Below are 14948 nucleotides of genomic sequence, written 5' to 3'. Positions count from 1 at the left end.
CATTAACCCTTTAACACTAACAAGGCTGTTGACAGTTATAATTGAAGAGTCAATGAAATCTTCAGCTTCCTCAATTTGTTTTAAAATGCATTTCAAGTGGAAAAGTTTAGATGCCTACAGTGAAACATTTTAAACTACATACTTACAGTTATATGGTTGTCCAATATATTTAATATATTAATTCAAATGCACATTACCCTGTGTTTGTACCTGCAATTGAATCTGGATTCACATTATGGTAGTCAGAGCTCTCCACTGCATCGTCCTGTATTCCTGTTAAAACAGTATGTTAAAAATAATGATAATAATAATGATAATAATAAAAAAAAATCTAGCTTTCTTACTCTTCACACTTCTGGCAATCACACACATATGGGTATAATATTCAGCTGTCCGCATACTTTTGGTTATGTAACACTATGTCCATTTGGGTATTAACAATCAACTAATTTATTTTGAATGTTTCATATTTTGTGTACTCACTCCTCCTTCCAAGACCTTTAAGCTGAATCTGAGATGTGACATTTCTGTATTCATCTGCACGGTCTCGTGAAATGACAATGTTTTTAATGGCTTGAATTTTAATTCCTAACTTAGAGTTGTATCATTTTGGACTGCGCTGCATGAATCAGTTTATACTGTACCACCACCACCAGTGTTTCCAGAGCCAACTGTTTCATAGACACACATGTCACCTACAAGTCAATAAAAATAAAGACATCATAGTTGATACAGTCGTACTTGACTTAGTTTAACAGTGTCAAATCTGCATCACATGGAATTGCTGTTATCATAAAAATAATAACAGGGTTGGAATAAAGAAGAGTGTGAGCTGACCATGGAGAAGAGAGGAGTATAGCTGCTGTTGATTTCCAGCTTGGTAGACAGTTTCGACTGTAGCAGAGCTCTGATTGGTTCTCTGAGACTGCATGAGCCTTAACACACAAAGCAATAAACTGTATTCAAGTATTAGTATGTAAAAAAAAAAAGAAGTAAATAACAATAATAAGTTATGTTTTGTTTCAGATGAGACCAGAGAGTGTTGTACCAACCTGCAACAACATGTATCTGTAAAAAAGACAGTAATCATTACTGCTCGGTGTCGTGCTATCAGAATTCCTTTGTGACTTTTTAATAAGCAGAATGTAGTTTATGTAAAATAAATCAGAGAAGGTCTCACCTTCTGACTTTTTGCACCAACACAATAGTAGCAGTGGCAGGAGAGCAATCAGTGTGATTCCACAAACCAGCCCGGCAATGAACAGCACAGGAAATGGAGAACCAGATGCTGGATTTATAAAGACTAAATATTAATTTATTTTAATGGGCAAAAGCAGATCAGATCAGTGATTGCATACTCATAAGTGATACTGTCTCGTATTTAAATAGAGACCCAGGTACAGCAGCAGCACCTTTATTTTTTCCTATTTTGAACTTGTATCACCAGGGCCCCATCTTCTGCAAACTGTGGGAACCAATGTCAGCATTAGGCAAGAAGCCACTGACTTAAAGGGACAGTTACTCCAAAATCAAACATATATTTTTTCTTCTTACCTGTAGTGCTGTTTATCACTCTAGATTGTTTTGATGTGAGTTGCTGAGTGTTGGAGATATCAGCTGTAAAGATGTCTGCCTTCTCTCCAATATAATAGAACTAGATGGCACTCAGCTTGTGGTGCTCAAAGTGCCAAAAAATTACATTAGAAAAACTCAACAGCAATGTCTCTTTCCAGAAATCATGACCTGTTAACTCAAGATAATCCACAGATCTTGTTGTGAGCAGTTTTATGGAGGAACTATTTTCTTTGTACTGAACTTCACCCTCCAACCACATCACTAGGCAGAAGGATGCACACAACTACCCATAGATTAAAGGTTTAGTCCTCATGACAGCCCAAGATGTGAACATAAATGGCGTCCTACTTGGCTGAGTTGTACGTTAGCTGGCTCAGTGTTGCTAGGTGAGCTAGCAGTAGATGCATGTTTCCTGCTGTGCAGTGATACGGTTGGTAGTGATGGCCAAATGAGGCCTCATGAACTACTGTCTTTATTTTCTGAAGCCACCAGATGGCGCTGTCTGTTCAACAAAGGTTTGAAAGCACACTTCATTGCCAGTCCTTCAGCCTTTATCTTTAAACCAAGACCTCCATCTGGTGGGGTCAGAAAATAAAGAAAGTGGCTCATGAGGCTTCATTTGGCCATCACTAATGGTTGGTGGGTGTAGTTTGGTAGAAAGAAAATAGTTCCTACATGAATTTCTTTGGATCATCAGACACTGATATTGAGTTTTTCCACACCACAAGCTGAGTGCCGTCTAGTTCCATTATATTTGAGAGAGGGCAGACATCTTCAAATCTCTATATCTTCAGCACTCAGCATCTCACATCAAAACAATTGAATTGATAAATAGCACTAAGAGGAATAATATGTATTTTCGATTTTGGGGTAACCCATTCATTTAAGAGTGGGACAGAAAAAAATTGCTAGTTTTAAATTAAGCTGCTTTACAAAAAATGTCTTTGTATATTTCGCTGAAAACCATCAAAAAAGAAAAATAATTGTATTTGCTGTTATATGTAGACTTGTGCCAAAAATGATAAACCACAACATTTGTCTGACAGTGATTAAGAGGTCCATTTTTAACATGCCTACTGATTTCTTGTGAAATGTAACTACCTCATAACTGTCCAGGTTTTTTTTTAAACACAAAACATTAACCTTTCTGACATCAAAAGAAAAGCACAAATGTAAATTATAAAATGAATGATGGCTCAACTCCATCTAGCTGCTTCGCTTTAAGGGTCCTGGTCTTGGCTCTCTGTCAGACTGTCATGGCTTAGCGGGAGCAGAGACAGAGCAAATCAAGTCGAAATATCTTCTGGGAAAAAGGCCTGCTGGGTGAAATCTGCTGATCCTAAGGCTATCATAGCAAACATAAACAAATGAAAATGGGCTGCATCAGTCATACTCACATTTTACTGACATCCAACTCTGTCGTGACACTTTTCCTGAGTATTTACAGCTGTAGAAGCCTTCGTCTGACTTTGAGACTGCAGAGATATTCAGGTCCACTCTGTCATTATTTTGAATCAGTTCATCATTTTTGTAGAAAGCGACATTGGAAAGTAATTCTTCCGTCCTTAGCTTGCAGCCAAGTGTAACAGAATCTCCCTCAGTCACAGGATGAACAGGGCTCACCAGGATAACATCATCTGTAAAACCAATAAATATTATTAATGAGTCAGGGCTGACAAACCAGCTTGTTAGTGAACAAATGAATGGTGTCACATGCCACAATTATTTGGGTTAATACTAGTCGCATACATTTCTCATGCTGCTAATAGACAGACAAGTGTAGTCCTCAGTATGCATATGTAAAAAAATGTAATTCTAAAATGTTAACGTGAAATTACATGCTCAAAATGTGAAAGAAGAAATGGGATGAAAACTTACAATTTGCTGTGATGTTGACGCCATTGCTGAACTCCCCTGATCCAGACTCACACCAGTACACAGCAGTACGGCCCAAGAGATGGTTAGGGTCTATATAGCATGTGAATCCAGTCATTGTCCCCCTGGAAGGGCAGTATGGCAAGTATGGCAAGTAGCCGTCCTCAAAAAACCCCTTCACATGCCACTCAGTAGAGTTTCCCTCACAGCTCAGTAAGACAGAGTCATCTGCGAAGTGTTGCACTCTGTGAGGACTCACTGTGAGAGACGCTGCTGATTGAACATCTGACAAACAACATTGAAGAGTAAAACAAATAAAAGTGAAATTATAACGTTAAAAAGACAGCAATGTACCTTGGGTTTTGTTGTTTCAATCATTTTAAATTGCTGAGCATTAACAGTGTTGCAATGAGATGCAGAGCTTTGGTTAAACCATAGAAATGGAATAAAAGTAGAACAAACATCAAATCAACGTGGCAGGATGATCAGAGCGGCAGCGATCCAGTCGCAAAGTCTCTAAGGTAAGGTTTTACAGCAATGACCAAATGAACAGTGGAGTAGTGTGTTATGACATAAGCAATCTGTTAGTGTTAAAATATTACCACAACTGTTATTTCCTTGTTTCGTTTGTTGCCATTTAATTGCATGTCTGTTGGAACGTGTAAACTGAAACTGTAGCTGCCTCCAAGAGCAAGGTGAGCCGCAGCTCAGTGGACAGCTGACTGACAAAAATGCATCTACAAAACGGGACAACATACAATTTTGAAGAACAAGAAGGAGCAGCCAAAGTGAAAAACTGCGGGCGACTCCAACTTAGCAAGGTAACCAATTCCTTTCACTGTGCCCTGCTGTCCGCACATTCATGCCATGTGCAGCATTTAACAAGATCACGGTTACTTTCAGATTGATGGAAAAATGCCAATTATTGCTTGCTTTCTTTATTAAAACAACAAGAGTTTTTCACGTTCCCTAAAAGTCTGTGACTAGTAGTACTAAACCACTCTTATTACCACCCGAGAATACAGAGGGGTGTACCATGAAGTGATAGTAGTGGCTTAGTGAGGTATGTTGAGTCTACAGCCAGAGTTTTCTATTCTACAAAGGTGGCTCTCTTTTAACCTAACTAGACTGCCAATTTCACTGCTGTAACTTATGCTGCAGACCTAACCTGGTCAGGACCAGTTTTTGTCAATATTGTCTACTGTATTTGCAAAGTTGTTCTTGCTCTTACTGAACTATGTTTGAAATTAAACTATGTATGAAATATGTATGTTGTGCTCTAGTTGATTTGTATTTAACACTTTTAATATTCAACTAGTAGCATTTATTTCACTTAGATTTGCACAAAACTAAAGTGATTTCCACATCTCCTTCTGTAAGGGGCAGTAAATGCAGTTCTTGAGTTTAATGTTTAAATCTGTTGCATCGAATTTAAAGTAAAGAGCTAAAGAATGTGTAGCTGTCACATCAGACATAAACGGAGTGATATCCTTTTAACTAGTGAATTCACACAATTAGTAATTTTCTGCCAGCATTCCTCTCTCACCTTAATTTAAGACAACAATGTTCCTCTTTAATGTAATACTTCTTCAAAGGCAGAAGGAGGCGGCACAGAGCGATCATTTTTAAGTGTCAAATGATGCACTGAACTAGTGATGGCCAAATGAGGCCTCAAGAACCACTATCTTTATTTTCTGTTCAACAAAGGTTTGAAAGCACACTTCATTGCAGGTCCTTCAGCCTTTATCTTTAAACCAAGAGCGTCATCTGGTGGGGTCAGAAAATAAAGAAATTGGTTCCTGAGGCTTCATTTGGCCATCACTACTGAACACATCATTTGACTGGTTTTATGGCAATGTTCACAGAGCGTGAAGAAGAAGGCCTGAGATAACTGAGCAGACTGATAAGCACCTTCGTAGAACCTGTTATCTCTGATTGAGGCTTTAAGATTTGTGGAACCAGCTGAAGGCAAAGAGAGCCTGGCTTTGTTGAACTTCCTTTGTGATACAGCCCTCAGGTGTCACCATATAAACCAGGACTGAAATCTTCGAGACTTCCACTTTAACTTTAAGTAATTACATTGTAACTTTAATTCACTGACTACATTACCAACTAGCAAATATTTTGAATCTAGCCCTGAATATTTTCACGGAGCCATACATTTCTTCATGAATGAATCTGCACATCCAATTAAATGCCAGTGTGGACAATAGTTTGAAGATATAGCACAACATCAGCTTTCTGAGGGAGGGAAGAAATAAAAAAAAACCTACCTCCAGACCAGACAAACTTAGGTCCACTGTAATGAGTATAATACACTGGATCTCCTCTTCCAGCTCTGCACACATATCCTGCTGTGTGTGTCTGTCCATCAACAATGTAGGAATCCTGTTCAGTCCCATGGATGCTGCCAGGTATCAGCTCATAGCTGTAGGAGTTGTCTGACAGTTTGGGAACAGCCTTATACCAGAAGAACCTCCATCCTGCAGATGGATTTTTAACACTGCAGTTCAGAGTCACTGAGGCTCCAGGACTCAGCCATAATGGAGACACAGTGAGGACAGGCTGAGGTTTATCTGTGGGGGAGAATTTTTCAGATGGAAAACAGTAAAAAACAGTGAAAAAGCTTTGCAAAGAATCCGCAAGTATTTAACCCAAACGTCAAGGCTTTCATGAGTTTTTCAGTGTGGATGTAACATAATCTGACTTACTATAAGACGCTGTCAGTTTGAAGGAAATACTCCACACTGTTGAATTCTGTTGTGCCCTTTCCAGTCTGCCCTTACACCAGTAGTCTCCAATGTGTGATGGAGAGACAGAACTAATTCTGTATTCATTCTGGTTTGGAGGTTTAAATGAACTGGTTGTCATCCATTCGTACTCCCACTTAGTGTCTCCTCCCTTGATCTCACATCTAAGAGTGACCGTCTCTCCAGAGTATAACTCAGGCCAGTTGGGTTGCATGGTCACTACAGCCCCTTTTGTAGCTATTCATGTTCACAAATCACCAATAAAGAAACAAAAATGACAAATGAAAAAGGTTAAATTAACATCAACCAGATCCCTATTAGCAATCACAGATACAGTCATATCTCAATGCAACACTCACCAATTTTGTAAATTCTGATTGAGTCACTGTACTCTGTGTAGTAAGTTGGATCTCCTCTTTCTCCAATGCACATGTACAGTCCTTCCTGTGAGACACTGATTTGTCCATTTGACAGGAAGACAAATTCTTGTGTGGCCAGGTGTTGAAAGGTTGTCTGCTCTCTGAACCATAAGTATTTCCAACCAAATGATGGTGAGTTCACAGAGCAGGTCAGGGTCGCACTGCCCCCTGCTGGAAAGGCTCTGCTGTCAGCACTCAGGTTGGCTTTTGGTCTGTGTGCTGTTTAGTTCGATTAAAAGACAATAAAAAAAGGTCATGACTGTCCCTGTAAATGACTCCAATTTCAACCTCTTAAAGACTAGAATTACTGCCTCGCACTTGTATGCCTCAGTGAATGCGTCAGGTTACAGTTACAGGTTACATCCATCTGTGAAAACCTTAATGTTTCACACACGTCATCTTTCCCCCAGTGGCACAAAAGATCTATACAATCATCACAGTTTCAAGGTGGACACCCAAGATCAGTGTCAGCATTTCGGTATCTGACTAAGTGTGTTCTCTTCTGTTCCTGAGATATGACGTTGAATAATGGCCAGAAAAGGGGTTTTTGCCGAACATCATGATGTCACAGTAAGGTTGACCTTTGACCTTCTGGATATTTAATGTCCTCACTTCATCATTATATCCTATTAATACAGTCATAATTCTTGAGTCCAAGGGGATGTTTGTGCCAAATTTGAAGAAGTTCCCTCAAGGTGTTCTTAAGATATCGCATTCACGAGAATGAGTCAGACATGGTCACCATGTGGCCCTGACCTTTGACCACCAAAATCTGATTAGTTCATCCATGATACCATGTGGATGTTTGTGCCAAATTTGAAGACATTCCCTATGTGTTTTTGAGATACTATGTTCATGCAAATAAGGAGGTCACAGTGGCCTCAATGTTTGATCACCAGATTCTAATTAGCTTATGGTTAAGTCAAGGTGGACGTTTGTGCCAAATTTGAAGAAGTTCCCTCAAGGTGTTCTTAAGATATCGCATTCACGAGAATGAGTCAGACATGGTCACCATGTGGCCCTGACCTTTGACCACCAAAATCTGATTAGTTCATCCATGATACCATGTGGATGTTTGTGCCAAATTTGAAGAAATTCCCTCACAGCATTCTTGAGATATTGCGCTCATGAGAATCAGCCAGCCAGACAGACAGACAGACAGACAGACAATCCGAAGACAATGCCTTCTGCCATGGTTATTGCTGACATGGAGGCAATGTCTTCTGCAACACTAAAACACTTGTTAACCATATCAAAACAACAACAAAATCCTCATTTAATCACTGTTCTCAACATGTGTATGAGGTATACTACAGTGCTGTAGGTAATGATAGGAATGCTTGTATGCTTCACTCTTCCTAACCACTGGATTGAACTGAAGTGGCAAAACAAACTGAATTCAGACACACCCACAAAATGCGTAAAATTTTAAACAGAGCCATCTTTTGGCAAGTGGTCATGATATGAGTGTGATAATGCCAAAGAAACACTATGCAATAAACACATATCAACTTACATGAAACTGTCAATGTGATGACATCGCTCCACTCTGTTGAGGAATACAAGTCCCATTTCTTTTTACCCATGCACCTGTAGTTTCCACTGTCGGACACAGTAGCACTGCTAATCCTGCATTTGTTGTCTGTTAGAGTGGTGTTTGAGTTGGGTTTGCTCCATTCATACTCCCACGCAGTGTTTCCTCTTTCGTGAATATCACAGATTACAGTGATGGTTTCACCACTAAATATCAGAGGCCAGTTGGGTTGCAAGGTCACGACTGCCTTGTTGGAAACTGTTTAAGTAGAAGCAGAAACAGAAGAAACTAGTTTGGACCACTAATTCTGCATGCTGTATCGCTCCAAACTAAAGCACCAACACTCACCTCTTTTCTCAAGAGTGACTGCGTCACTGTCCTCTGTGAAGACAACTGGATTTCCTCTCCCTCCTCTGCAGTGGTAGATGCCTCCCTGTGAGACACTGAGTACTGTCTCAGGTTTACCATCTCTGATGATCTGACTTTCAGAAAAGACAGAGGTACGTCTGAACCAGTAGTATTTCCACTCAGCAGAGTCCTCCATATCACAGGTCAGTATTTGGTTGCCACCTTCTGGTATGGTTCTCTTCTGTACCATAACTTTAGGCCTGGGTCGATATGCTGTTCATTTTTGTGAGAAGGAAAAAGCAACTGTTGTCATTTAGGTAGACAGATAAAAACACATTAAAACATAGACTAAATGAAAGACAATCTGACTTACATGATACTGTCAGTTGCAGGGCATTACTCCACTCTGTTGAGGAATACGAGTCCCTTCTACCCTTACACCAGTAGCGTCCACTGTGAGAAACAGAAACACTGCTGATCCTGTACTCACGGTGTGTTGGAGGTGTGTGTGAGCTGGTTGTTCTCCATTCGTACACCCACTCAGTGTCTCCACCTGTCTTGATCTTACATACAAGAGTGATCGTCTCACCGCTGAATACCTTAGTCCAGCTGTGTTGCAGGGTCACAGAGATCCTGTTGGACACTGTTCACATCAGAAAAGCACAATTAACACTCAAACAGAAAAATAAAATCAGCTGAAAAAACATTAAAAGTGCTTTACTGAAAAAAAGTTACATCACTCACAAGTCATCTCAGTGCGAAAGTCATCACTGTACTCTGTGAGGAAAACTGGCTTTCCTCTTCCTCCCCGGCAACGGTAGATACCGTTTTGTGAGATACTGATGTTTTGTATACCATTCGTAACGATTAAAGTTTCACGGGAATCTGAGGTACGTCTGAACCAGTCATATTTCCATCCAGCAGAGCCTTCCACAGAACAGGTCAGTGTCAGAGTGCCCCCTACGGGTATCGTTGTCCTGCCTGCTCTCAGAGTGGCCACAGGTCTTCCTGCTGTTTGGTTTAGAATACATTTTTATTATTCATTCATTATTCATTATTATTTTCTAGGGATGTACCAAGAAGTTTTTTACCTCCAATCCTCCAATATCAAGTCGTAATCTTTTTTTTTAGATAACACAGCAGCTCAGTGCACACTTCAAGCACTTGTTAATAAAATCATTCTAATGTAAATATCTATATGCCTGACAACTAAATTACTCTGAAATGCATAAGGAAAAAACTTCTGTGCAGTTACTGGTCTCAAAATTAATTCTGATAATCATAAAGTCTCTGTCCTTGTCCTGCTCGATCTCAGTGCCGCTTTTGACACAGTCGACAATGCTATTCTGCTTAGTCGCCTCAAAAATTGTCTTGGTTTCAAAGGCACTGTTCTACACTGGCTTTCTTCCTACCGCACAGGTAGATCTTCCTCTGTTTCAATGGGAGATTGTCTTTCAGATGAGGTCAGCTTTTTATATGGAGTGCCTCAAGGGTCTATCCTTGGCCCTCTTCTTTTTAACTACATGCTCCCACTTGGTTCCATAATCCGTCAATACAATATATCATATCATTCCTATGCTGATGACACCCAGCTATACATATCTGTCTCTGCTAAGCATCTTAGTCCTGTAAATGACCTCATTCAGTGCATTAATGATGTTAGGTGATGGATGACCAAAAACTTCTTACAATTTAATCATGACAAAACTGAAATTCTTCTTGTTGGTCCAAAAGCTTTAAAGCAGCAGATTAGTTCCCTACTGACTCCTCTTTCTGTGAAACCTATTGAGCATGTTAAGAATCTAGGTGTTATTATTGACACTGATCTTAATTTTTAGAAGCATATTTCCTCCAAATCCAAGACTGCATTCTATCATATTAGAAACATAACTAAAGTTAGATCATTTATATCCCTCTCAGATGCTGAAATGTTGGTGCATGCTTTCATTTCTAGCAGGCTGGACTACTGTAATGGACTTTTCACAGGAATGACAAAACAGGCACTTTACAGGCTGCAGCTTGTTCAGAATGCTGCAGCTAGAGTGATAACCAGGACAAAAAACTATGAGCACATCACTCCCATTTTAATTTCTCTTCACTGGCTTCCCGTAAAGCAAAGAATTGATTTTAAGATTTTGCTTGTTGTTTTTAAAGCTATGAATGGTGTAGCTCCACCTTATATCAATGACATGCTGGCTGAGTACACGCCAGATAGATTCCTGAGATCTGGAAGTAGAGACCTTCTCACTATTCTCACTACCACATGACCTCAGGTCTATTACATCAATGTCTACTTTTAAACAGGTTAAAAACACATCTTTTTTCACAAGCTTTTACTTAGACATATGTGTGGTTTAAACCAGCTGTACCATTATTTTTGTATTGTTGTTATTATCAGGTTTCTACATGCTCTTGTACTATGCAATTTCCTTGTTGTTATATGATTTCATATGTATGTTGTGTTCATTTTAAGCACATTGAGTTATGCTTGTCATATGAAATGTGCTATACAAATAAATTTGACTTAACAAACCATTTCTTCAGTCTTTTCTGCCCCATCACTGTCTGGAGGGAATTCCTCTCTTCCTTTAAGAGAGTATTCTCCAGTGTTTACTTCAGTGCAGCCTTGCCTTGTTATCTGGATGAACTGTACTCGATTGAGTGTTTATTTCCCTCATCTGTACACCTTTCGTGCAGACTACATCAGTAATTAACTCTTATTTGCTTTTTGCTTGAGAGTTTTTTTGTTTGTTTGGTTGGTTTTTTTGCTCTTGCATTGGCCCAGGGTGGGCAATGCTAAGCACTGTGCCACCATGCCACCCACATGTATCAAAAGTCAATTGAAAAACATGCAGATTCTTTTCTCTTATGGCCAAAATACATGAGACACAGCTGCAGAGCAACACATATGCTGCATCATGCCCACAGCAGAGCACGTCCACTATAATCAACTGAAGCTGCTACACTGAGCTTGCTGTTCTCTGCAGTTCTGTGTTTTAATGCAGCTAGTCTATGTTTCCTCTCTATGTGTGGCTCTGTGTCCCTCCAACAGGTGAATTGTGTAAAAAATGAGTACAATCTCTTTAAAAGGGATTCTTATTTGTACCAGTGGCAATGCAAAGCAACCCAGCAACCTTTACATTCAAATAATCAATCAAATCAATGCATCCTGTTGTTAAAATGATGCAGTTAATTATTTCAGTATCAGTTAATATCGCGTAAACTTCAAAACCCTGCATATCCAACTGCATTATTACTCAACAAAACTCAGTACACACACAGTAAACTGCAGCAACTACATGCAGCAACCATGGAGTCTGTGTAGCAGGTTAAAACTCCTGCTGATTGTCTCTGTGATAGTTCACTGATTATCTCAACATGGCTGTGCTACAGGTGATGCTGAACTTGGTGGCCGCGACAACAAATGAGATATCTTACCTGATACAGACAGAGTGACATTGTTACTCTGTTTGGTCAACTTTGTTGAGACCTTGTGACGACCAGTGCACTGATAATCACCGCTCAAGTCAGCCATCAGGTTAAGTGAGTATGAGTTGTTTGTATTGAAGGAGACAACTGGTCGACCGTTCCTGTTGAATGTGTAAAGCCAGTCAGTGTCTGTTCCTTCTCTCATGTCACATATGAAGGTAACAGACTCTCCACTAAATAAACAGTGTGAGTTGGGTTCAACGATCAGCTCAGCGTCTGAAATCACACACAAACATATAACAGATACTGTCAAACATTCAAACCCTAAAACAGTGTTTGAGGACCATGTAATGACACACTCTTAATCACTGCTTTAGTCACATCATAACTGCTACATGAAATGATACATATATTGATCAAATATAGTGAATAAATAGTGAATAAACCCCAAAACAGAAAAGACAGAAAATTGTTCAGTCACCTTCAGTGTGTCCACAGTCGAGGAGTGTATTCAGCGCTGTAATAAAGATTGATACTTAAGACATTATAAACTGGCTGAACTGTCAAATACATAATAAACAAAAGCATTTAAAAACAGCTGGAGCTGGACAAACATATGATACTCTGTTCCTCTCACTACATGTTCCTTAATCTGTATCTGTCAAACAAATAAAGTCACTTATGTACTCACAGAATAACAACAGCACGCAGAACAAAGTCAGCCCCATCCTCACATCGAGCACTGACACTCTGCACTCAACAAGAAACAGAAGGACTGACACTGGAGCTGGACAAAAGAAAAGAGAACTTACATACCTAATATGTATAAATAGTACATGAGACCAGACCTTTCCCACATCTTCTTTTTCTGAGGCCTCACAACACTTTGGGTTTGACCACATATGTTGACAGTCCCACACTTCCTGCCCAACCACTGCAGGTAGCATGCAGGGACGTCACACGGTCACAGCATTTTAGACAACACTAGTATTGCACTAAGTAGTTCATAATTATAACAGATAATTGTTGGGCATTTTGCATTTTTCATAGTTGTGTGTTGTGTTTCTACACAGAGAGCAATGATGGAAATGATCAACTGAACTATAGTGAAATAATCCCTATTTACAGTATTCTCAGAGTTGTGGGTGTAAAAATACTTATAGATCAGGATGAGTTCATGTTTTGGAAGATTTTTTATGACCATTAAGAAATAAACAAACAAAAACCACAGGGTACAATGCAATGCTGATTTAATCAGAAAATACAACTGTCTCAACAGCTTAGATCACGTAGTTGTCACAATAAAGCTCAGAGAAGGATGTTAAAAGAAGGGCTGCATGTAAACATAAATAGAAAATGACATGATAGTAAAAATGAACTTTTGCACCAGTAGAGTCTGTGATGCATCGTTCAATCTCACACTCACACACACACACACACACACACACACACACACATACACACACACACACACACACAGGAAGTGACTAAATGAACATTAACTAAATATAAATTGTCTCCTGGGCACTCTGTCCAGAATTTAAACATTGTTTTCTTTGACTCTGCCATAAACATCATAAAATAAACATCAATCACCAAATGTTGCTTTTTTAAAATGTTATGGCTCCAACTAGAGCCGGAGAAAAAGCCGGCCAAGGCACCGCCTGTCAGTATGAGGTCATTAAACCCTCCTTCACTTCCTTTTCACACCTACAAAATGTGTTGCTGCATACACATTTAGACAACGACATCATCCCATTAACACCAGAACGTTCTGCACACAGCAACAGATTACTTTAGTAATATAATGTCTTCAGGGTAGCTGTGCATTTAAAATATCATGTAGTTAACCTGGAAGGTAAAATGCATATGATTATAAACATAGCCATAAAACCTGCTGTCACTGTGGTGTTGACTGCAACTGTCTCTGGTGGTGTTGGTTTACACAGAAATGAGGAAGAGGATGGTCGCAATCAATTTCACAGTCTCAAACACTGTGAGAAAACTTAGTCTGCAAAATCTTAAAGCACACTTAAATCCCACATCTTGATGAAGGAGTTATTCTCAAGTAAAGTACAAGTACATCAAAATGATACTGAGGTACAGGACCTAAGTCGTAATGTACTTTGTTCATTTCCACCACCACTACTTTGTTGATACACTGATTGAATATGCTTAGGGGGTCAAACTGAGGTGTTAGCGAACTGTAACTGTTTTGGGGTGGGTGCAGTGCTGTGTAAGGCATGGCTAGGAGTCATATAGGGCATGTATTGATGGATTTCACAATAATTAGTCGTTTACACCACAGATGGAATTATCAGTCACTTTAGTAGCCTACATTTACCTCTGTCAGGTGATCAGTTAACGTTCTTGACAGTTGGCCTGATAACGAAAATGATCACTATCCTCGTGACGGTAACGTCAAGGTTAAATGCTTCGTAAGAGATGATGTCACTGGTGTGTCTCTGCTACATGATTCTTTCTTCCGTCTTCTCATCAGCACCATCAGCTGTTACCGTCACTGGACCAAACAGGTTACAATGACAAGAGATGACACTGAAGTTATTTATGATTAACAGCCACAAGAGGGTGCACTTACAGCGCAGCCACCATTTTTGACTGAATGCTGCCCCGATCAATATCAGAATAAAAGCATAGCAAGCATTAGTTATGTTAGCCACATTCTTGGAACCCATCGGCTGTATTCAGTGTCTGACTTCCGGCAGACGGCGATACAGCCTCTGGGGGCAGAACCCCATTTTTTTGGCATTCCGGTTTGATTTGGGCGGAGGAGGCGAATTTCTGTTTCCGACTTCCATTTCTATATAAGTAAATATGCTGAACCATTGCGATGGATTCAGAGTTTGCAGTGACGCCAATTATGTTCCGCCTAGTGAGTTCACCACACGGACCGTTTAACCTGGCAACAACTGCAGCCGGCTAGAACGTGACTGGTCAATATCACGCAGACTACAAACAGCCTACAACCGGAAACCGGGGCTCTTCCGCTCTTCTTCC

General features: G+C 39.8%; 1 protein-coding gene across 1 annotated transcript in view; it reads right to left on the bottom strand.

Moving 5' to 3' along the window:
- The window catches only part of LOC125884319 (uncharacterized), a 268232-nt gene that overhangs the window by 1269 nt on the left and 252015 nt on the right, over positions 1 to 14948 (bottom strand). Inside the window, exons 38-45 of the mRNA XM_049569217.1 lie at positions 5724 to 5926; positions 3454 to 3735; positions 2973 to 3212; positions 1181 to 1288; positions 1053 to 1068; positions 838 to 935; positions 645 to 695; positions 211 to 273 (exon numbers count right to left, since the gene is read on the bottom strand). Of these exons, the coding sequence (XP_049425174.1) occupies positions 211 to 273; positions 645 to 695; positions 838 to 935; positions 1053 to 1068; positions 1181 to 1288; positions 2973 to 3212; positions 3454 to 3735; positions 5724 to 5926 (1061 nt within the window). The remainder of the gene's footprint in view (positions 1 to 210; positions 274 to 644; positions 696 to 837; positions 936 to 1052; positions 1069 to 1180; positions 1289 to 2972; positions 3213 to 3453; positions 3736 to 5723; positions 5927 to 14948) is intronic.

Source organism: Epinephelus fuscoguttatus, linkage group LG23 (assembly GCF_011397635.1).
Source record: "Epinephelus fuscoguttatus linkage group LG23, E.fuscoguttatus.final_Chr_v1".
Classification (NCBI taxonomy): domain Eukaryota; kingdom Metazoa; phylum Chordata; class Actinopteri; order Perciformes; family Serranidae; genus Epinephelus; species Epinephelus fuscoguttatus.
The sequence above is the reverse complement of the archived record's forward strand: the minus strand, read 5'-3'. Positions and strand labels throughout refer to the sequence as shown.